Raw genomic sequence first — 22,005 nt, 5'->3', positions numbered from 1 at the left:
CGGTTCGTGTGAGGCGATGGGAATCTTGTATTGCTTGACAAAGGTGGGCGGAGCCTCGGGGTGCGTGGGGATACGCACTGTGTGGAGGTCCGTCAGACCACAGTCTAAAGAGTCTTTCGCAAATGATTCTTTGAACTTGTATAGGACTTGTTTTAGTCTTTGGCGGTCTGCATCATCCTGAAGGGCATCAGCATCCTGTAGAATTTGTTGCACTTGCAATTCGAAACCTTGGTATGGTTCCTCTGTTGGTTTGTCATCAGTCGGGTTGGTTTCAACCGGCACGGCAGGTGCGTCAGCTTCACTGACGGGCTGGTGGGAGACTGTGTACACTGTGAGGTGTTGATCCTCTGTCAGCTCTGTTCTGCACACACGGTGTTTGGCTACCGACATGACAGATGTGATGGCAATGAATTGGAAGGGTGCTGTGAACAATGTATTGTCAGTATGTCCCTCAGGTATCAGTGCAGGTGGAATAGGCCCTATTACGGGTAGTATCAGTTCAAAGTCATGAAAGTCATTACTGACTAGCCATCCCAGTCGGTAGGCTTTGGGGATGCTGATGTCAGCTGCTGTGCAATTGTTGAACAGAATGTAGACTACCCGAGATGACACTTCAGTGAGGGGTGTGGCTTCGAGGGTGAGTCCGAGTTCTACACATTCAGGTGAAGGTTGGAAGAAAGCCAGTGTGTGGTTTAGGGTTTGGCCCTGTCGCAGGTTGAGGCGCACGGCGACGCCTTTCGTGTAAGCAGGTACAACTGTTCCTTGTTCGTTGATGAGGGTGCAGACTTCAGGGATGGTCTGACCTGACAGTAGATTGTCATGACTGATGGGAACAGGTGGCAGTGAAATCAATGGAGCCCATACAACCTCATTAAACATGTCCACATGAGCCTTGAGGCGAATCAAGATGTCTGCTCCAATGTAGACGTCGTGAGCTGGGTCTTCCAGGATCAGGAAGTAATGGGTCAAGTGCCGGTGATTCCATGTCAAGTTCAAGGCACAGATCCCTTTGGCAGATGTCAATGAGGTTGGTTCTGGGTTCAAAGGGAAACGGGTGCGTTTACAGGTGTAGGGCAGGTCTGGAGTCTTTTCAAGAATGGCATTGAATAGTGACAAGCTTATAGCTGAGTTGTCTGCCCATAGTGCCAGGATAATGTCTGTTGCGGTTACGTCCTGCAGCTGCAGGGGAGTTTTTACCTGGGGGCAGTAATTATCGGAGTCTGGCGTTGGTCTGAACGTGCAGAGTAGCGAACTCGAACCCTGAACAGCTGTGGGGATTTCATCCTCATGCCTGGCTGAGGGAATTTCCACGATCCTTGTGGCTTGGCATTCTGGCTCAATGGATTTGTACGGCTGGAGGGGGAGGGGTTCGCGCACCTGAGCCCAAATTTGTAGATGCTTGAAGTCCAACAAGGGTTCAAAACGGTCCAGCAGGTCCTTGCCTATGAGAAATTGATAAGTGTTCACAGGGGAAATATACACAGGGTGGACTACGCTCATAGGACCGATTGCCAGGTGAATGGGAGCTAAGTTCTTTAGCTGGATGTCGTTCTGGCTGTATGACTGCACGTTCAGCTCACAAGTGTGGAATTTAAGAGTTCGGTTTTGTCTTTGCGCTTCACACTTGAGTTTTTGAAATAGTTGAGCAGAAATTAGCGTTAGGTCAGAACCTGTGTCCACCAGGGCTTCGAGCTGCATTTCCTTTTCTAAGGTGATGGTTAAGTACAGTTTTCGTGCCACTCCTCTCTCAATGAGGTTGCCCAGGAGTTGTGGCATGGGCTCTTGTGTGTTGATTGACAAGCAGTGGGGGTAGGTCTCTAGTGTCTCGTTGTTGGTGCAGATTACTAGGACAGCGCTGTCTGGCATTTTGTTGTGAGAGCTGCTGCAGTCTTGTGCCGGAAGTGTTGTTGTCAGCTGGAGGGAGTGAGTTGAGCTGTCATTTGGTGATGCAGCAGCGAGTTCGATAGTCTTTGGTTTGACAGCAGTGTTTTGCGGGGCTGTCAGTTTGAGGGAGTGAGTGGAGCTGTCATTTTGTGATGTGACAGCGAGTTCAGCAGTCTTTGTTTTGACAGCAGTGTTTTGCGGGGCTGTCAGTTTGAGGGAGTGAGTGGAGCTGTCATTTTGTGATGTGACAGCGAGTTCAGCAGTCTTTGGTTTGACAGCAGTGTTTTGTGGGGCTGTCAGTTTGAGGGAGTGAGTGGAGCTGTCATTTTGTGATGTGACAGCGAGTTTCAGTTTAACACTAGTTTCAGGTGGGCTGTCAGCGTGAGGAGCATTGGTTTCAGGCCTGTGGGCTAGTCATGCGGTGTCTGGTTTATCTTTGTCTTCCTTGTGAGGTTTCTTTTGGACAAGATTTCTCAGTGCTCTTATGAGTTCTGCTTCTTCGGGCGTGGCTGCACTGTTTCTGTCGGGTGTGGGCTCCATTTTGACTTTACCGTTGTCATGTCGAGATGGGTCCCTTGGCCGTTTATCTGGGCTTGTGGTTCGGGGAGATCGGGGTCGGCCCCTTCTGGGGTTGCGGTCGGCTTCCCAGCTGCCTCCGCCTTTTTGGTTGTGGGGGAAGCGATGCCGGTCCCAGGATCCACTGAAGCGATCATTTTGCGGCCTTGGGCGGACACCCCCCCGGTTTCGCTGTCCTCTGCCGGCTTGGAACGGTCGGGACTGTTTGTTGCCGGGTTCGTAGTTGGCAGGCTGTGCACCCTCCAGGGCAAGTTCTGGACCGGGCGCAGCGACGGCACACACTGTGGGGTATTTTACAGGTTTTTCAGACACAGTCTTTTGTTTTACGTACGCTTTGTGGGCCAGGTCACGTAACTGTTGAATTGACAGGGTCCGTGGACAGACTAGAACGCCCAGGTGCGCACTTTGACTTGGGTGGAGATTCCGCAGAAAAAGCGTTTTGAAACTCACATCCTCTTCCATGTGTGCCTCATTCCTCGGTCCGAAGTAGGCGAGCCGCAGACGTTCGTAGTAGGCTTGCGGTGTTTCCAGACGAGCTTGTTTGAGGTCCATTGCCGCAATGATGCCTTGGTCCGAGTCTGGATCAGAGAATTCACGGATCAGGGCTTGTCGTAGTTGTGGATAGTTCGTTTTAACGGATTCTGGCTGGCGATCCAGGAAACTTCTCACGATGCGCCCAGACGTGGTCCGAAGGAGATATAACTTGTCCCAAGTCGTGACATTGTCCACAGTTTGCAAGTGAAATTCAATATCGGTTAAATAAGAGTGCACGTCGTTGCCGCCTGCTGGTTTTGGGTTGAATGTAGGGATGTTTCTTGCCAGCTTGTCCAGTTCTTTAGAGGCTGTGCGGTGACTGGTGGCTCGTCTTTCCGGGACGGGGCCCGCAGGTGAGATAGTGTCAGGACGTGGGCTTTCCTCTTCTTCTTTAGCTTTAAGAGTTCGGCTGTGAAGTGCAGGTTCGCGGGTAAGGAGAGACGGGGTGGTGTGTGTCTCCCCCTCCCGCTTATCTTGTAGATCGTACACATGTTTGAGTTCACAGTGGACCAGGTCCAGCTCGCCCTTAAGCTCATGTCTTTGTTGGATGAGCTCGTCAATTTCAGCTCGGGCTTTCTGCAAAAATGTTTCACACACTTTGACTCTAGCGTCTCTGTCCGTTAATTCTGTGCGTGCTCTTGCTAGCAGATCCTCTCCACGTAGCAGCTTGGAATTTAGGGCAGCCGTGGTCTGTTTCTCCGCCTCCACTGTCCTGTCCGTGTCCAGACGCAGGTCCTCCAGGGCCTGCTGTAATCTTTCCACTTCCTGTTGTAGTCCTTCCACTTCCTGTTGTAGTCTTTCCACTTCCTGTTGTAGTTCCGGGTGTGTTTCCTCCTCAGTTCCCAGAAGTAGCTCGTCCAGTTGTTGTTGTGCCAGCTCCTTTTGTTTGCAGGCCTCCTTTAGCTGAGTTTTTAGTCCAGCGGTGTCCTTTTCCAGCTTGGCTTTGTCCTTTTCCAGCTGGGCTTTGTCCTTTTCCAGCTGGGCTTTGTCCTTTTCCAGCTGGGCTTTGTCCTCCTCCAGCAGCCGTGCCTGGGACACCAGGTAGTGAGAGAGACTCCCGATGAGGCGACTCCATTCTTTTGAACTGTAGGCCTGCGTGGGGTCCTGGGACATGATCTGGTCCACGTTGGCGTCCAGTTCCTGTTGGGTCAGGAGTTTTGGGTCACCGAAGTCTTTGGATAGGCAACCGGAGGTCATGGCGGCCAACCACGCCTGTAGGCTATTCCAGTGAGCTGCAGGGCTGGGTGAGCGCGACATGTTGACTCACTGTAGGCGAGAGAAGACACAACACACACACACACAAGAAGGGCCAATGCAATCGTGTCGTGAAGCTAATAAACTATAGGACGGTGGGCCGTCTATAGAACTTTGGGCTAACTGACTTTAGACAGTTAGGCGGGTCAGCCTAGGACCCGGAATAGAGACTGTTCAGTTGTCCCTCTATTACTTAGCTTTCTGGGGTCTCGTTGGTGCACTGAAAAACAAGTTACCAAAGAACATGCAAGGCACGAGTAGGCGAGGATTCAAAGGGAAGGAAGAAACAGAAATTGAACACAAAAACAAAACAAAAATATCAGTGATTTTGATCTGAGCTGTAATTTGGACACTAATAGCACAAAGGATGTGCCTTGGGGGAGATATTTAAGATTATGTGGCTTATATTGGGAGGCAAAGTTTTCTCTTTTTTTTTTTTTCAAATGATTTAGTCTTGCCTGAAATGGACGGAGGTCGCCCCGGCCGGCCCTCCCTGAGCGCGGTCAACCTTCCTGGCGCCCCGAACACCTGGCCGCCGTGACCTTGGATTCTCCGTTACTCTGCTCACGGACACGACCCCTCAAACAGGGTGACTTTTAACACAATCCTGGTAGTTCCGGAGATATCAACCAACCAAACGCAATGCAAAGGTGAGTGCGTCACAGAACGGTGGCAGGGGCTGCCTAGTGTTTGCGCAGCGGTCTCAACAATTGACTCTTGCGTCGGTTTTTATGGCTGACACTCCGAAGCACCGGATTGCTGAGGTCACGCACTGCGTGCCGCCGCCCGTGGCAGAGGTAAGAGAAACTCAAGGGTCACCGCACGGTCAGTGTCGGAAACGTCAGTCGGGAGACTCACCCACAGAGGTCAAACCGGGACTTTCCTAGTCCACTGCAAGTGCTGAGATTCTTGCCTTTAAAAGCCACAACATGGAGTGAAACAAGGGACTTTAAAGTGAATTAAGATTTCTTGCTTACACCAAATGGGTTATGTGGTAAAACAATAATAACAAAATAAAACTTCGTAGAGAGAAAAGAAAAAAAAAAAGTAAAATTAAACCAACCTTGAAACGGAAAAACCGAATTAAAAGGGTGTATGGTCTTGTCAGTTAAAGGTGAAACAGAAGAAGGTTAGCGGTTTCTCGATGTAGGTGGAAACAGGAGAAGCGGTGCGGTAGACCACTGTAGTGGTTTAATAGAGCCTCTAGGGGGCGCTCTTCCTCTCGTCGGTTCGCCTTAACTGTTGGACACACTTAAACTTTTAATTCAAAATTGGCTTAAAATCAAATCCAAATAATCCTGGGGTACCTTAACAGAGAATTCGAATGGTTATTTATAACAATCAAACAACACTTAAGTTATTTTGTAATGATTACAAACTAATCATTCGAAATCAGCATCTATGGAATGAAATTCAACAGAGTAAATTTGTAGAAAGCTGACTTGGACAGGGAGCTTCCACTAGGGGGCTCTGTCTTTCTCAGGGGTATGATGATTGGAAATAACAAAAAAAAAAAAAAATTTTTTTCTTTTAGAAATGGAAGGATTTCAACAACAAAATAAAATAATCACTATAACATTGAAGTCGTTATTAAATGATTATTTAAAAACGGGAGTAAACCCAAACAGAATCATCAATGTAGATTTAAAAGTGGAAAACACAGCAGGGTATAGTGACCCCGAGGAGAAGAGGGATAGTTGACCTGGAGGGGTGTGGCCACGTGGGGCACTGTCCTCTTCCGGGTGAACTATCAGTGCTTTTGGATTGAGACACTCTATAATTTCCGGTTTCCTTTCTGGGAATCTAAATTCACAATAAAATGTCTCAGTTCAAAATACAAGGGTTGTTTTAAACGAACTTAGCGAGCTGTAAATACAAATATGTATTTAAACAGCGTCTTAGATACTTACGACCGCGAATTTATTTATTTATTTTTTATCACCAAAAATCAAGGCGGAAGGAAATGGCCGACGGGTGTTTACCCCGTCGTCAACCACGCGGTGGCAGTGTTGCGCTTACGCGGAACAAAGACACGAGGTGGTAAATTTAAAACATGAGAACAATACACGCCTGTAGGATTGACTTCAGCAATCGCAATTTCACGCGTGCAGGCCTTTTACAAACACACAAAAAAAATCACACTGCAAATAAATTCTTGAGAGATCACGGCGGATCTTTTGTTTCTGTTCTGTGCAGAAACTATAACGCGGGTTTTTTTTGCTGGTTAGCGAAGCCAGTGGTTTAACCCGTAATGTGTCGTAGCTAGCGACATGCAATAGAATATTCTTTCTGACCGGAGTAGCTTACTTTGCTCTCGGGATTTACAGAAGTACCGGTAACAATGCCTGATGGACTCCTTTGTTCCAACACAGGTATTAAAACAGAATTACATGTACGGTCAAGTAAAAGAGATGTTTATTTTCCTCTAATTTTGGACTCGCAACAATACTGTAAACTTAACTGCAGTTTTTCTCCACGACCAGACTTAACTGGTGGGTTATGGCTTTTTGCCCTTTGATCAGTTTTTCGAGTCGACTTATTCAGTAATTCAATACTTGTTCGGTAACGTTACAAGATTCAAACGCGCACAAAAACGTTAAACTTTCAAAAATCACACATGAATATCAAATTGCACAATTTGCATCAAAACTGAGTATGAGAGTGCCCGCATTCAAAAAACCAATATTTATGTAACAACAATGACTTTGTGTTGGGGAATTAATTAGCTCAAATTAGCGGTAATATTCATCAATGTGAATATGCATCTGTTGCTTCCATAAATTAATTTATTCAAATTAGGGAATAGGTCAAAATCTCGGCTTGTATCAGCGATTACACAATTACTTGTAATAATCACTGATAGAGACGGGTAGCATTTACTCAATTTGGGGGAATTTGAGGTAGAAGTTGAGTTTGTTCATTTACCATGCAGACTGGCCGTCCAGCGGACAGAATGTATACTTTATGAACGGAAATCGGGCGTCTTTAACACTGATAGATAACACTTTCTTGTGGCCACAAAGAAGATAATTATCTCCGTGTTTTAGACAATTTTAGGTTTCTTTTAAGAATAACCAATCGTAGAGCTTATAAGGTAAAATCTGCACTCATCAGGGACTCAGAATTTGAAACAAAACAGGCAAACTTAATTCAAATGATTTAACAAAGTTTATTTAAACAAGCTAGCGATTACACAATCATTTAAAATCACGCAGGAGTAAAAATGCATAAACAAAACAAGCAATATAACGATCGTAATACAGAAATACAACAAAATAAAAAGGTTTGAGAGAGAGAGAGAGAGAGAGAGAGAGAGGAAACTCGGCGAGAGGAAACTAAGTTGAGATACGAATGATTTTAGGTGTGTGTGTGTGAGAATGGAGATGGTAGCGTTTGTAAGGTGGGTGTGTCGCTCCGTGAGCACGTGGTAGTGTGTTTATCTCGGCACACGTGGGTGAGAGTATGTGTGTGTGTGTGTATGAACGTGTATGTTTGTGTGTGTGTGAAAGAGAATTTAGAGAGAGAGATAGAAACAGTTTTAGTCATTCACCACCAAAACCCCAACGTTTCTTAGTAATATTTAGACACTTTAAACAGCATTTCCTTCAGATTGCAAATTTAAAAGATCTACGTTACTCTGTTTGAAAGATCGGCCTTCCTTGGGTGCTTTCGTCTGTGTTGGGTAAAGACACCGGGATCACGTGGTCACAGCGTTCTGGTTGCCGTGGCGACTTGAAGCGAGCGAAGACTCAGCAAAGATTATCTTTAGCCTTAAGTTGATTTTGTGGGTTGGTTTCAGAAGACTATACTATAGTAGTTCTAAGAAAAGACTTGGAAATAAAAGGAAAATAAAAAGCGAGCGGAGCTTCCTTGAGGGAAGGAGGCGTGTCTTCTTTCTCTCTGGCGGACTGCGATGAGAGGAAGAGGGGCGCGCAATTTTAAAGGGCTAAACTCACGCCTCCCTCACGTACGTGGGCCAATCGTCTTTAACAACGTATGGGCCCACCTCCTGACGTTTTGAGGTCTATACGCCTCCTTTTCCGCGGGGTTTTGAACGATGAATTCGTCCATAACTTAATACCACTGGTATTTAATAAAACAATGCATTCTCTGATATTTTGTGTTAAAGATTCAGCATCGTTGTTGTTCGTGGAACACGGCAATACCGCGAATGACAGTTCTAATATCTGAAATCAAGGAGGTACATCATTTCTTGTAATTGTGGACACCACAGAGTGATTACAGGCCAACAAACTACATAGGCATAATATTTGGGACAGGGGATCAGACACACATCAAGAAAATACATTTAAAATATTTCATACAAGGATTTGAGTCCCACGTGGTGGACCTGCGTGTATTTCTGTGTGTGTGTGTGTGTGTGTGTGTGTGTGTGTGATGTCAAACAGAGTTCACACCATGCGTTGAACTTTTGGCTTTCCGAGCCGGGGAGGGTGAGGGTGTAAATGTGTGTACGTGCGTTTGAGTCCTTGAATTGATGTATTAGGCACAGAACGCATGTTTTGGGCATCTGGTCTCTAAAACACTGTTTTATTGTTGTGAAGAGTTAATTAGTGTCTATGTGTAAATCAGTGTCCGAGGGACTCCCTAGGGGGGAGTGCTTTCGGGATCGCTCTCATTGGTCAGCGTGAGGCTCTCCCGGCCATAAACAGACGGTCTCTGTTGGTTTAGACGTAAGAGATCATGTAGAGTGAGAGATAGTCAATGATTTACACCATTTTTCGGCGCCGTTTGGGCTGCACGTCTTGCGTAGAGCAATCTCAAAACAGCAGAGGTGTCGTAAATGAGAGTTCTTGGAATGTGAGAATAGCTTGAGTCAGAGCGAGACAGGGGTTTTGTAGATTTAGACTGAATTAATTAATTTGATTTAATCACCATGCAACTGGTGATCTGCTCTCCGTTACACGGCAGCCACAGTACAACGGCGCCAGTGCGCTCACCACACACCAGCTATAGGTGGAGAGAGGAGAGAGAGTGATAGAGCCAATTCAATGTAAGGGGATTATTAGGAGGCCGTGATTGGTAAGGGCCAATGGGTGGAATCTGGCCAGGACACCGGGGCTTACACCCCTACTCTTTACGAGAAATGCCATGGGATTTTTAATGACCACAGAGAGTCAGGACCTCGGTTTTACGTCTCATCCGAAGGACGGTCATGTCTTACCTTAAAAATCTTCTCATCTTCAAATCGCATTCTTCTAATTTTTCTGAGGTAAATCCAAGGTAAACAGCACAGCACAGCACAAATACAGTCTTCCAAACTCGATGAAAAGCAGAGGAGTAAGTTACCGAAGTCTCTGATTCTTTGTTTTGAGGTAATGAGGGCGTTTTCAGGTCTGCGTTTCTCCGCGTGGATCATTTGCATGTCAATCGCTCGTGCGCGCGTGGGCGTGGTCACATTAGAGTTAATTAGGACGCGTTTGAGAAACTGTACATGCCGCTGCTTTCATACGGATTACTTGAACAGAGAATATTTGTTTTTTATATAATTGACATACTTTAAAAATAGAGACTCCAATAATTTTATAGACATGCGTTTCAAGTCTGTGTGACAAACATTCGCTGAGTTACAGGTCATTTCATGTCGCGTTTCACATTGAGAGAGACGGCAGAACGCGAATCATGTTTATTTTCTTTATTTTATTATGAGTGTACACAAATAAAAGAAGACATTTCAGAGTTTTGAATGATGTATAACACTTACATGTAAGATCAAAATCAACAGAGGTTAACATTGATCTTCTCCCGGATGATTCCTCACATCAAAATCCCCAGTAATGTACACTGCTCAGTGTTTATATATTCCACATTCAGAGTGTTAAAAAGGTAACACTGAAGCAGTGTAGAAGTTAATGAGATAATTAAGGTGAGAGAAATTAAAAATGTCATTTCAGGGTTTCACCCCTATACCTAAACTCACTACTTAGGTGCCCTTTATTGTTCCCTGCTGGTGGAGTGACCTGCCTAAAGCCAGGTTCACACTGTAAGATTTTGGCCACTATTTGTGTCAGAAAGGGAGTCGTAGACCCAATTGCAAGAAGGCAGTTTATTGACAGACAGGACAGCGGAAAAAAATCAGAAAGAACAGTCAATACTCTGGTGGACTCAAAGTAGCGATCCAAAGGAGAGAGAGATGAAGAGACAGGAATCAAACACAGCGTGGTAACTCAGACCGGACAGCTGGTTGATGAAAACTCAAGGATGATCTCCGCGCTGCTTGGAAGCACAGATGAATTGCAGGAATGACTCTGCTAGGAACTCAGATACAGGAACTAGGTGAGAGAACAAAACAAGAGTGATGAACCGACACCAAGCATATCTCACCCCAGCTAGATATAGGCAGCTGACTAACTGCAGCTGAATGACTGATTGAGTGATCAGCTGGTTACTAGGCAACAAACAAGCTACCACACACACAGACTCTACACCTACAAACACACCCGACAAATATGCAAAATGAACACACAGATCTATGAACCGTGACAATTTGGCTGTCAGAGACTAATTTTGAGAACCCTTGAAAAGATTCCTCTGCTCCTAAGTCCTAGAATATACAGAAAATACAGCTGAAAATACAAACTACGCAGGTCATTGCGTGAAAGAGGCTGATTTGAATGCCAAACTAATGTCATGTGGACTGTTGTTGTGTCTATCTATAGGTTGTCTGGCTGTATGGTGACAGAGGAAGGCTGTGGTTATTTGTCTTCAGCTCTGAGTTCAAACCCCTCACACCTGAGAGAGCTGGATCTGAGCTACAATCACCCAGGAGATTCAGGAGTCAAATTGCTCTCTGAAAAACTGGAGGATACAAATTACAGACTGGAAAAACTCAAGTATGTGGAGCAGGAAGAGATCTGATTAAACAACTCAAAAAAAGCATTACAATCTACACTTATTACAAACCAGTTACACTTTATTATAGATTACATTACAACATTTCATAAAGTTCTTATTGAGATTGAATCTCATTGAGTTCTTATTAGCTTTAGTTATACCACGGGGCTGTTGAATGCTTCATTCTGATTGGTTGATGAACATTCTAAGGTGTGCAATTATTTTCAGTAATCGCACAGGAAAAGTAGTTCTACCAGAAAGACTCAGGAGGCAAGAGAACGACCTGGTGGTGGTGGGGAGTATGGGGGTGAACGCCGGTATCAGTTTCTGTGAACGTAGTTGTAGTGACACCAGCTCAAATGAGGGGAATGTATAGTTAATAATTAATAACTAATAATCAATAACTAATCATACTGGTTATGAGCCATATCACTTAACTTTAAATCACCCAAATAGGGAATACATAGCCCGTATATTTGTATCTCTATATATAGATAATTAACCACAATGAATTACAATCAATTATGAATGTACAGATCAAATGGCTATAGATCAAATTTGTGAATGCCTACGAAATTAATGTCACATCGAATAATTAGTTCGTCTGCCAAACAAATCATGCGATTTCTTATCGACTCTCAAGGAGGATTCTTCTTATAATCTCTCAAGAAAGGCTATTCCTCTGGCCATGAGGAATAACTTTCTTGTTTTACAACATTATTAACTTGTAGGCTGATCACACTTTATAAAGCTTGTAGCTAAGATCACACATTTAAGAGGCTTTGTTCGGTGAGCAGCAGGCAGAGACAATCAAGTGTATGTGTTTTTAATAAATTAAACTATAAACATACAACTACATTTAACGAAGGATATATACATGAACAGTAACTAAAGTAAATAAAGAAAGGAAAAATAGATCACAGAATGGCAAAAATGTCACAAACAGTTAACCTTTGAGAACCAGCAAAGAATCAAATCACCTTAAGCAGGGCAGACAACCTTAAACGCATAAAGAAAATACTTGCATTGATCTTTTGTTGCTGAGCAGGAATGTGCGTGTGTGCATGTCCGTTCTCAGTGTGTCCGTTTAGTTGGAAATGTTCTTTCGGTTCTTCCGGAGCTCGCGTAATTCGCGGGAAGTTCAAACGGTTTACTTGTAAGAGTTGCCAGAAACTTAGTTTAAAGTCCGTTTCACTCGTAGGTAGAAATGAATGAGCACGAGACTAAACGAGGCAAGATGTAAAACAAAACGAAACAAGAATCAAACAAGAATCATAAAAGTAAGAGAGGAACAAAAAGCAACCAGCTACGGTGTGTGCCTCCTTCTTTAAGGAGTTCAAAGCCCAACCTTCTTTTGGGTAGTTTGACCAATTGAATAAGAAATTATGAGTGGGAGAAAGTTTTCTGTCTCAGCTTGACAGCTTAATTTGCATGTTTTATGACAGTGTTAGGATTTTGTCATTTCTCTCCAAATTATGGTAAACACAGTATAATACAGCTTAGGCACATCGAGAGGTTTAATTAGGTACCAAGATTGATATATCTGAAAGATACAAACATAGAGGTACATTCTTATTCTTTAAAATAGGCACTTAAGAGTTTAACTAACACAACTAGAAAGTCACACTATGCTAATAACAAGGGAAAATACGCATGCATACAGGAATATGTCATTTACATTTCAGAATTATTTATATTCTGAATTAAATGCACATAATGTTTGTGTGTGTGTGTAATGGCATCTCAGAGGTCTTCTTCTGGCCACCTGGATTTCTTGCTTGCAGAGAGAGGGGTTTTTAATTGATAGTGATCTCCCTTGAAGCTCACAGCAGAGGAGTTGGAGGTGGTTCTGTTAAACTTCCACTCGGCCACAAACGTGTCAAAGGGGCAATTTGATTCAGACTCAACGGCGCTAAGCTGTGATTTACATTTATGAGGTCGATGGTTAAAAGCATTTCTGAGACTTCCGGTATGGCGTCGAGGCGAGTGGCAGTGTAGAACGCGAGCTCCCAGACAAGTCGGTTATACTCCCCTGCTTAATTTAACTTTACGCAGTGTAATTGATGAACAAATATGGAGGGGGAGAAAAAACGAAAAGCTAGAGGCAAATCAACCCAAAGACCTGAGAAAAACGAGAGACAAACAAAGGAGAATGATGACGATGACAACGCTGGCGAGAACGAGGCCGCGGATACAATGCAAGTTTGCATCAGCGCTATATATTCTGAAATTAAGGCACTCTGATCTGACGTGAACACAGAATTAAACAACTTTCAAGAGACTTTCTCCAGAGACTGTAAAGCAGACTTGGCAAGCCTGAGTACAGACATCAACCTTAAACTGAACGAAATTGCCAAAGGTTTGAAAGACACAGTGAATAGAGTAGAGGAGGCCGAGCACAGGGTGGGGAATTTGGAAGAATGGAACGCGGAGGCTAGAGATGTGCTAAGCCAAACCCTCGACATCCAACAAAAAATGCAAATAAAACTGACAGATCTTGAAGCAAGATCACGACGAAACAATATACGCTTGTACGGGGCCGAAGATGACAACATACAGGAGGTTGTTGAAAATTTCATCAAGACAGAATTGTCCCTCCCCGATACTGAACTTGGGATACAGCGCTGTCACAGGGCGCTTGGCCCTAAACCACCACCAAATGCGAATCCCCGATCGGTTGTTGTGTATTTTCTTGAATATAAGATTAAAGAGCTGGTCCTTCGTTCGGCATGGAAAAAGAGGGAAGTTTACCTGAAAGGGAGGCGAGTGTACTTCGACCAGGATTACCCGGCTGAAACTCAAAAGAAGAGGAAGGCATATACTCCTATCAGGAAATTACTCAAAGAGAAGGGTCTCCGTTTCCAGACACCACCCCTCGCTAAACTTCGGGTATTTTTTGAAGATGGTCCTATTGTTTATAACAGCGCAACGAAGGTGATGGAGGACCTAAAAAAGAAAGGATTGACCACGGTCAACATCAGAAAAGAAGACACCGCCGCATCAACTTCAATGGAGAGGCTGAGTAAAATTTCTTGGGAAACAGCGGGCACGAAACCACGACGCAACCGAGATGACCATCAAGAGAGGGCACGGAAAAGACTCCAGGATTTTCGCCGGGACCCCAGAGAAACTGTTTGACTCTCACTCAGGGTAAACTATCAGTAAAACTGTGACATCCGAAATCAACTAAAACAGCAGTTTAATATAACAAGGGTAACGTTAATTTTTATACAAGAACTCTGTTATATCTATGTATGTTTATGCTCAGAGCCTTGATTTTGGCGTTTTTTTATTAGTTGAGTTTACATTATAGCTTGAAAGACCTGTAAAAATGAATTCAACGGCTATGTCTGGGAGCTGAGGAAAAGACGTGCTCTGATTTATAATATCAGTTTGCACGGGAAGGCCCTTCGTTAATCGAAGTTTTTCCTTTCCAAATAGAAGTTTCTTTAACCCTCTGGGGTCTGAGGTGTTTTCTGGGCCTTGGAGGTGTTCTGACATGCTCTGACATTTGTGCTTATTTCTGTTACTTGTGACATTTTCATGGCTAAAGTCTAATTACACTGTATTCAGCACAAACTCTGCTACAATAATATATCAGCAGCATGTGTGTAAAAGTTAGTTGTTTTGAGATAATGACATTTATGCGTGGTTTGTGAAAATACAAAAAAAAATTCTCACTGAAATAAGGTCATGAAACCCATACTGATTATTTCTTCACAAGACTTTTGAAAATTGTATGACGTAGCCTAGAATATTTGCTCTAAAACTATGTGAAAATCACCCTGACTGCTCATTCAGATAAGACAATATATTGATTTAAACATTTTACGACGTGTTTTGTGTGAAAAAGCTTTATGCGGGAGCTCATTAATATGTAAGCTTTTCACACCTGAGAAAGACAAAGACCCTCCCCTAACGGCCCTATTAGGAGCTATCAGGCCCTATCATTCTGAGCAACCTTGCACAAAGAATGAGGAGATTTAAAAAAGAATGGCTTTTAGATTTTTTGGATGTATTTACAACACAACATAATCCAAAGATACAAAACAAATGACAAAAAAGCACTCATTGAAAACAATTATCCAAAGACAGAGACCTTTGTGCCATTCCTAAAAACATTGTACATACCTTTCATTTCCAAGGTGTTTGATTTACACTTTACCATGTTCATGTACAGAGACTCATGTGAATGTTGAAGTCAGCAGGAGTGGCATCTGGGCCCTGAAAGAAAAGAAAAAAAAGTGAACACACTGATATCAAGAGAAACTATAGGCCTGCACGATTTTGGGAATACATTTTAGATTTTTCTGGTTAAAATTGCTTTTTAAAATTCACAGAATACACACATACACACACACATAAATGTTTCCAACAATATATAATATAATGAACACCAGGTTTGTTGTGCCTTGTAGGCATTGGCTATGCGCAGTGCTGCATAAAATAATAATAACAATAACCATAGCAGCCTATAAATCTTCCAAAATATTTCAGTAACAACTAAGCTAGAGAAAAATATATTGATTATCATGTTACTTCAAATGTTTCCATTCGTTATGATGATATGAAATGAGATAATAGTAAAAACATGAAGCCATTTGGTGCTTTTCAAACGCGGTCGCGATCCAAAATATGATACATTCAAACGCGATCGCGCTCAAATATAAAACATTATGGTTACCATATACATATCTACTAGGGCTGCATGATGTGTCGTTTAAGCATCGATATCGCGATGTACGAATCCACGATAGTCACATCGCAGGATGTGCGATGTAGGCTGTCGTAGTTGATCCGTTATTCATTAACCGTACGGGCCAGCTGCTCCCCGGCCCTTGATGAATGTGATTCGCGGATTAATTGCACAGCTTAACCATCATAGAGTGAAAGTTTATCATTTGCATGTGTTTTTAAGTCCTGTCAGTTTAACAGGGCGCATATAAGAACGAGCAGAGAGAGAGAGAGAGAGAGAGAGAGAGAAAGAGAGAAAGAGAGCCCCGGCCGCGCGCGCGCTCACCTTCACCGTCTTCAAACAACACGAGCGCTGTCTTGCTCTCTCTCCCTCGCGCATATTAATCAAAATAAATTGACACGATGGTGTCGAAAAAAAAAAAGAAAAAACTATCCAGTGATGAAATGTTTTCTGTGTTGTCAAATCTTGTGCGATATCCTAAACTGCCGAGATAATTACACAACGCGTGCCGTACACGTCCGATTCGCGAACTAATGATTCCTTTGAACCGATTCAATTTAATGAATGGTTTAAACAACTGACCTGTCCAACACTGAACTCACGAGACGTCTGAATTGGTGTATATAAAAAAATCTGTAACACTTTACGATAATGTTCTATTTATTAAACTATTTAACTACATTAGTTTACATTTACTATTACTAAACTGCACTTCTACAACATTGTTAATTTCAACATTTAGGCTATAGCCTTCATTGTTGAAATCAAAAGTTGTACAGTATTTGTTAACATAGTTAATGCACTGTGAAGTAACATTACCAAACAATGAACAGCTGTGTTTTTATAAACTAAGATAAACAAAGATTAATAAATATAGTAACAAAAGTATTGCTCATGGTAAGTTCATGTCAGTTAATATGTTACTCTGATGTTTAAATCATTTAAAATGAGAATGTGAGTGTGCTCACCCCATTTTTGTTTGTAAGAAAAAAATAGACTAGATTTCATATCGCAATATATATCGCAGAAAAATAAAATATCGCAATGTCATTTTTTCCCAATATCGTGCAGCCCTAATATCTACATTTGAGCAGATATCCACAAACACAGTAACAGTAAACACGGGTCTAAATATTATAATATTCACCATATATCTAGCAACAGTTCAACTGCAATGTGAAATTTATGCAACAATAACAAACTAATATGTAAGATCTTCAAATCGCGTTCTTCTTCTGAGGTAATTCCAATGTAAGCTCACGGCGCGTCTTTCAAACTCGACGAAAAGCAGAGACTTGTGAAGTGTTTTGGTGTTTTGTTTTTGAGGTAACGAGCGCGTTCGCGTTCCATGTGGAGATTTGCATATGAATATCTTTTGCGCAAGTGGGCGTGTTCAAATTAAAAAATAATTAGGAAGCGTTTGAGAAGCTGGACATCTTGTTGGTTTTATACAAATTACTTAAACAGAGAATATTTGTTTTCAGTTTGAATCCGATCATTTAAAAGTACACACTTAAATGTTTATAAAGGTATATGGCTCATAAATGTGTGACAAGAATTCGCTGAGTTTTGGTTCAGTTTATAGACGTGCTCAAGAAAAAAAAGTTCACCGCGACGGAGAGGCAGAACGCACACCCTGTTTATTTTCTTTATTTTACAAAAGCACAATGTTTTGATTTGATTGTGAGTGGACACCTACAAAAGTAAAAATATCACAGATTCTTTTTTTATATTTCTTTTTTCTGTATGACCATAAATGACGGAGTAATTTAAGTTTATAGTGCTACAATGTGAAGAAAATCCGGCAAAACGCGCCAGCGCGTTTGCCGACCTCAGAGGGTTAAAAGGAACTTTGATTATGGAAGTTGTTGTTTCTTTTGATTGTACATTCTTTTATATTTTCACTTTTTTGTTCTGTGTTATTTGTGTTACAATGTTAAAGTCACTTGGGATTTTTAAGATGATAGTACATCAGAAGATAATGTCACAAGAAGAATATAGAATTATTACACTTAACGTTAATGGGTTGCAAAATCCTATCAAACGAAGTAAACTTATAACTAAGATGAAAAGAGAGAACCAACATATTCATTTTTGGCAGGAGACTCATCTAGTACAAACTGAACATGAAAAACTGAGAAAGTTAGGATTTAGAAACACTTTTTATTCATCGTACACTAAAGGACATGCAAGAGGTGTTGCAATACTGATATCGAATAAGGTGACTTTGCAGGGGACTGGAATGTACAGCTGCATCCTACCCTAAACTCTTCAAATCCAGCAAAAAAGATAAATTCTGAATATCTTTGTTAAAAAAAAAATGCTTAAGGAAGCTGGCATGAATGGAGGGAACTCCACCCAAGTGTGAGACAGTTTACATTTTTCTCCCACCCTCATATAGTCTATTCAAGGGTTGATTATTTTTTCATGCTCCAATCGGCCAGGCATAGAATTATAGGTTGTGATATAGGAATTATAGATGTTTCAGATCATGCAGGAGTTTATTTGAGACTCCATTTGGATGTTCAACACAAGAACACCGTCTGGAGATTGAACACTAGCCTCTTAAATGATCCCCAATGTATAGAGTATATTAAAAAAGAAATTAAAGAGTACATTGAATTTAATAATAATGAGGAAATGTCATCAAGTGTTCTATGGGATGCTGCTAAGGCAGTGTTAAGAGGAAAGTTGTTAAAGTGGTCCTCAAGGAAAAAAAAAGAAAAACAGAAGATATTGACTGATTTATCAAACTCACTAAAAACACTGGAACAAAAACATATTGAATTAAATTAACCTCAAATCTTAGAAGAAATAAAAGTAAGAAAACAACAAATAAATAAGATACTTGATAAACAAGTAGAAATCAAACTTAAATATATCAAACAGAAGTACTATGAAAATGGACCCAGAGCTAAAAAAATGTTAGCATGGAAACTCCGTAAACAGCAAACTGAAAGGTCAATTTTCAAAATTAGAAATCCAGAAACCAATGTAACGTGCTATAAAACAGAAGATATATTAAGGTCGTTTGAAATCTACTATAAAAAATTATATTCTCAACCAGAAGCAGCGGACCCTTCTATTATTGAAAATTTTTGGGAATCTCTAGACTTAGCATCAGTTGGACTTACACAAAACAAACTGGTAACACAAATTACAGAAGTTGAAATTGATAAGGCCATATCAAATTTAAAGACAAATAAAGTACCGGGGGGGGATGGGTATCCAGCAGAGTGGTACAAAAAATTTAAGGAATTATTAAAACCTATGCTGTTAAAATGTTTTAACCATGTTCTTAAGGGGGGAGAGACGCCAATATCCTGGAAGCAAGCTATTATATCAGTAATACCAAAAGTTGGAAAAGATAAGATGGAATGTGGGTCATATAGACCTATTTCGGTTTTGAATATAGATTATAGATTATATGCTTCGATAATTGCAAAAAGACTAAAAAATATAATTCCTGAGTTGATTGATACCGACCAAACAGGATTTGTGAAAAACAGGCAGACACAAGATAATGTGAGACGGGCATTATTTTTGATTGATAGCATAAGCAAAAGTAACTCTAAATTTCTGGTAATTAGCCTCGATGCCGAAAAGGCTTTTGATTCCATGCGATGGGAGTTTTTGTACCTGGTACTGCAACGTTTTGGCTTCAATGAAAAGGTTATAGGATGTCTTAAACCACTATATCATTTACCTACCGCACAGGTTAAAATAAATGGTAGTATTTCTAATTCAATCACACTGGAACGGGGATGTCGCCAGGGATGCCCTTTATGTCCCACACTTTTTGCACTATTCATAGAGCCACTTGCTCAAGCAATTAGAGAAGATGTGGAAATACCAGGATTCCAATTTAAAGGAAATGAACACAAAATATGTCTATATGCAGATGATATTCTTATGACAATCTCTGACCCCGACTCCAGTTTACCTAAAATTATGTCATGCCTTGAGCAGTTTGGTTAGTACTCAGGATATAGATTAAATTTAGACAAAACTCAAACCCTCTCTTTTAATTATTTACCACAGGAGAACATACGTAATCAATATAATTTTAAGTGGAAAACTAATATTAAATACTTAGGAGTTATCATACCAAAGAATATGACAAAAATTTACACTATAAATTATGAATTATGTTTTTGCGTTTTCTTGTAGGCGGAGATTTCTTTTAAACCGAGCATGTGTGGACGGGATTTTTTTTTAAAACGCAGGAGGAAAAACTCTGGTTATAAAAATACCCGTGTCCGTGTGGACTAGGCCTTAGGCAGAGAAAATAGATTATATTATTGAAAAATACACAGACATTGACATAGATGTTATAATCTTTAAAACAGAGCTAACAATTAGACCATTGCCTAGAGTGTTGTGAGTAATGTCACGTAGACAGTGAAAGACTGCAACGTTAGGCAGGAATATGAAAAGCTGTGAAAGAGGCCTCAATAGGCCAGTGTGTGAGAAACCGCATAGGTCATGAAAAGGAGGCCACGTTAGGCCGTGGTGAGGAGAAGGCAACTTTGGTGCGTGAGAGAGCCTTGATAGGCCTAATGGAGAAGGCAGCCGCGTAGGCTGTGAAGTAAATAAGTAAGGGAAACTACCACCAAAACCAGAGTTTGTATAGATAGTATAATTGCCTAAGGAGGTTTTATAGGCAAGGTTTATGATATGCGGTGAACTTATCTCACTCTTGTTAGTAACAAAGTTATCTTTAGTGTTAGCGAAAGAGGATGTGAGTAATGTATAATGTGGTTTAGTTCGGAGAGTCGTGTAAGTCTAATGTGCATCGACCGCATGTGATGACCCTTAACTCGTGGAGTTAGAAGGGTTGCTTATTCCCAGAATAGGGTAGAATTGGAAATTAAAGCGATTGATTTTTTTAAGCGTATGAAAAACTTCACCACCAGTAGTTTGAATTAGGAACACACTTTTGAAGCTACATGATAAAGCTTGCTGAGCATTCCTGATGGTTTGCTCTATGGGAAAAGAGAAATATGATATGCAAAACAAAACATAAATAAATGAATACCAAGCAAAATTGCTTTTAGGGTTGGTGTTGCTACACCTTTAGTGATATAATGTCTGGCTGGATTTATCAGATGACTAAAAGAAGCATTGACGCATGGTGTTGAATCTGAGTTGCCGCTGGGCAGAGATGTCTGCAAGCCTAAAGCGAAAAAGAGCAAGTGCGTCAGCAATTTCGCTAGAGTGTTTAAAATTTATAAAATTTAACTGGCCATCATACGGCAAAGCATAGCCCTTGAAAAATCCCCCAAAGCCAATAGCGGAAGCGGCATCAGTAAATAGATCCAAAGCTACAAATGATTCAGGAATGTCATTATAGAAAAAAGATATGCCGTTCCAGCTGTGAAGCAGGTTGTTCCAGAAACTGAGATTTTCAAGGGCAGGCACCCCTTATCTAAGACACTAAATCCTGACATATGTAGCCCTCCCGCCGGGTAGAATCTTATGGCTCACAAGTTAGAAATCTGTCTAGGGGATCTTGAATTCACCCACTACCCCAGTAAAGGCACATTCTCTTCAGTCACAGTACAACTATAACCCAGATTTTTTGTCAGATTTTCACCTAATAGTGTCAGATTTATGTTTCTTCTTTTCTGAAAATAATAAATAAATAAACCACTACTGTGTTTACCTTTAGATAAAAAAAATAAAACTATTAACAAATCAATTCTTTCCACAGGAAATCACACAAAATTATGGCAGATCAATAAACATGTATTTATTCTTCTCTGGAACTCTTTTCTCTTTTGTTTCTCTTTGAATTACCAAATAATTCAATTTACAGAGTCACAACAATGAATCAACATAACCCCAAAAAAGAATAAAATAAAATGTCAATGCAATACTCAAAATTTACCCAGCTGGGATTTTCAGTACACAGATGGCACGCTAGTTGGAGCTCTTTGATGCAAACCCAGAGTACTCACGAATCAAGACAACAAGAATTCCAATTGTAGAATAGTAACCTCGAATCCTTACTCCTCGCCGAGATGATAAACAGCATCCATAATGACACATCCCACGACGACGCTTGAGTGGATCTCAATGAACTCCTCCCTCCTCAAACTGGTTAGATGCAACCGCGAAAATCAATATAGATCTCCCGATTTCGACGATCTCTCAGTGTTAAAGAAAAATAAACACACACTTAACGTGCACTCTCAACTAGATAG

At 41.4% G+C, this 22,005-nt stretch overlaps 2 protein-coding genes across 4 annotated transcripts in view; both read left to right on the top strand.

Annotated features, from left to right (window-relative positions):
* The window catches only part of ttll1 (tubulin tyrosine ligase-like family, member 1), a 301,517-nt gene that overhangs the window by 83,772 nt on the left and 195,740 nt on the right, over positions 1-22,005 (top strand). The gene's annotated exons all lie outside the window — the stretch shown is intronic.
* Positions 1-22,005, top strand: part of LOC309496971 (protein NLRC3-like) — a 316,482-nt gene that overhangs the window by 231,308 nt on the left and 63,169 nt on the right. For both annotated transcript variants that reach the window (XM_082167175.1, XM_082167176.1), the window contains one exon: positions 10,929-11,102. In XM_082167175.1, coding sequence (XP_082023301.1) covers positions 10,929-11,102 — 174 coding nt within the window. The remainder of the gene's footprint in view (positions 1-10,928; positions 11,103-22,005) is intronic.

Source organism: Leuciscus leuciscus (assembly GCF_965113295.1).
Source record: "Leuciscus leuciscus genome assembly, chromosome: 4".
In the NCBI taxonomy this organism is placed as follows: domain Eukaryota; kingdom Metazoa; phylum Chordata; class Actinopteri; order Cypriniformes; family Leuciscidae; genus Leuciscus; species Leuciscus leuciscus.
This window is presented reverse-complemented; position numbering and strand designations above follow the sequence as displayed.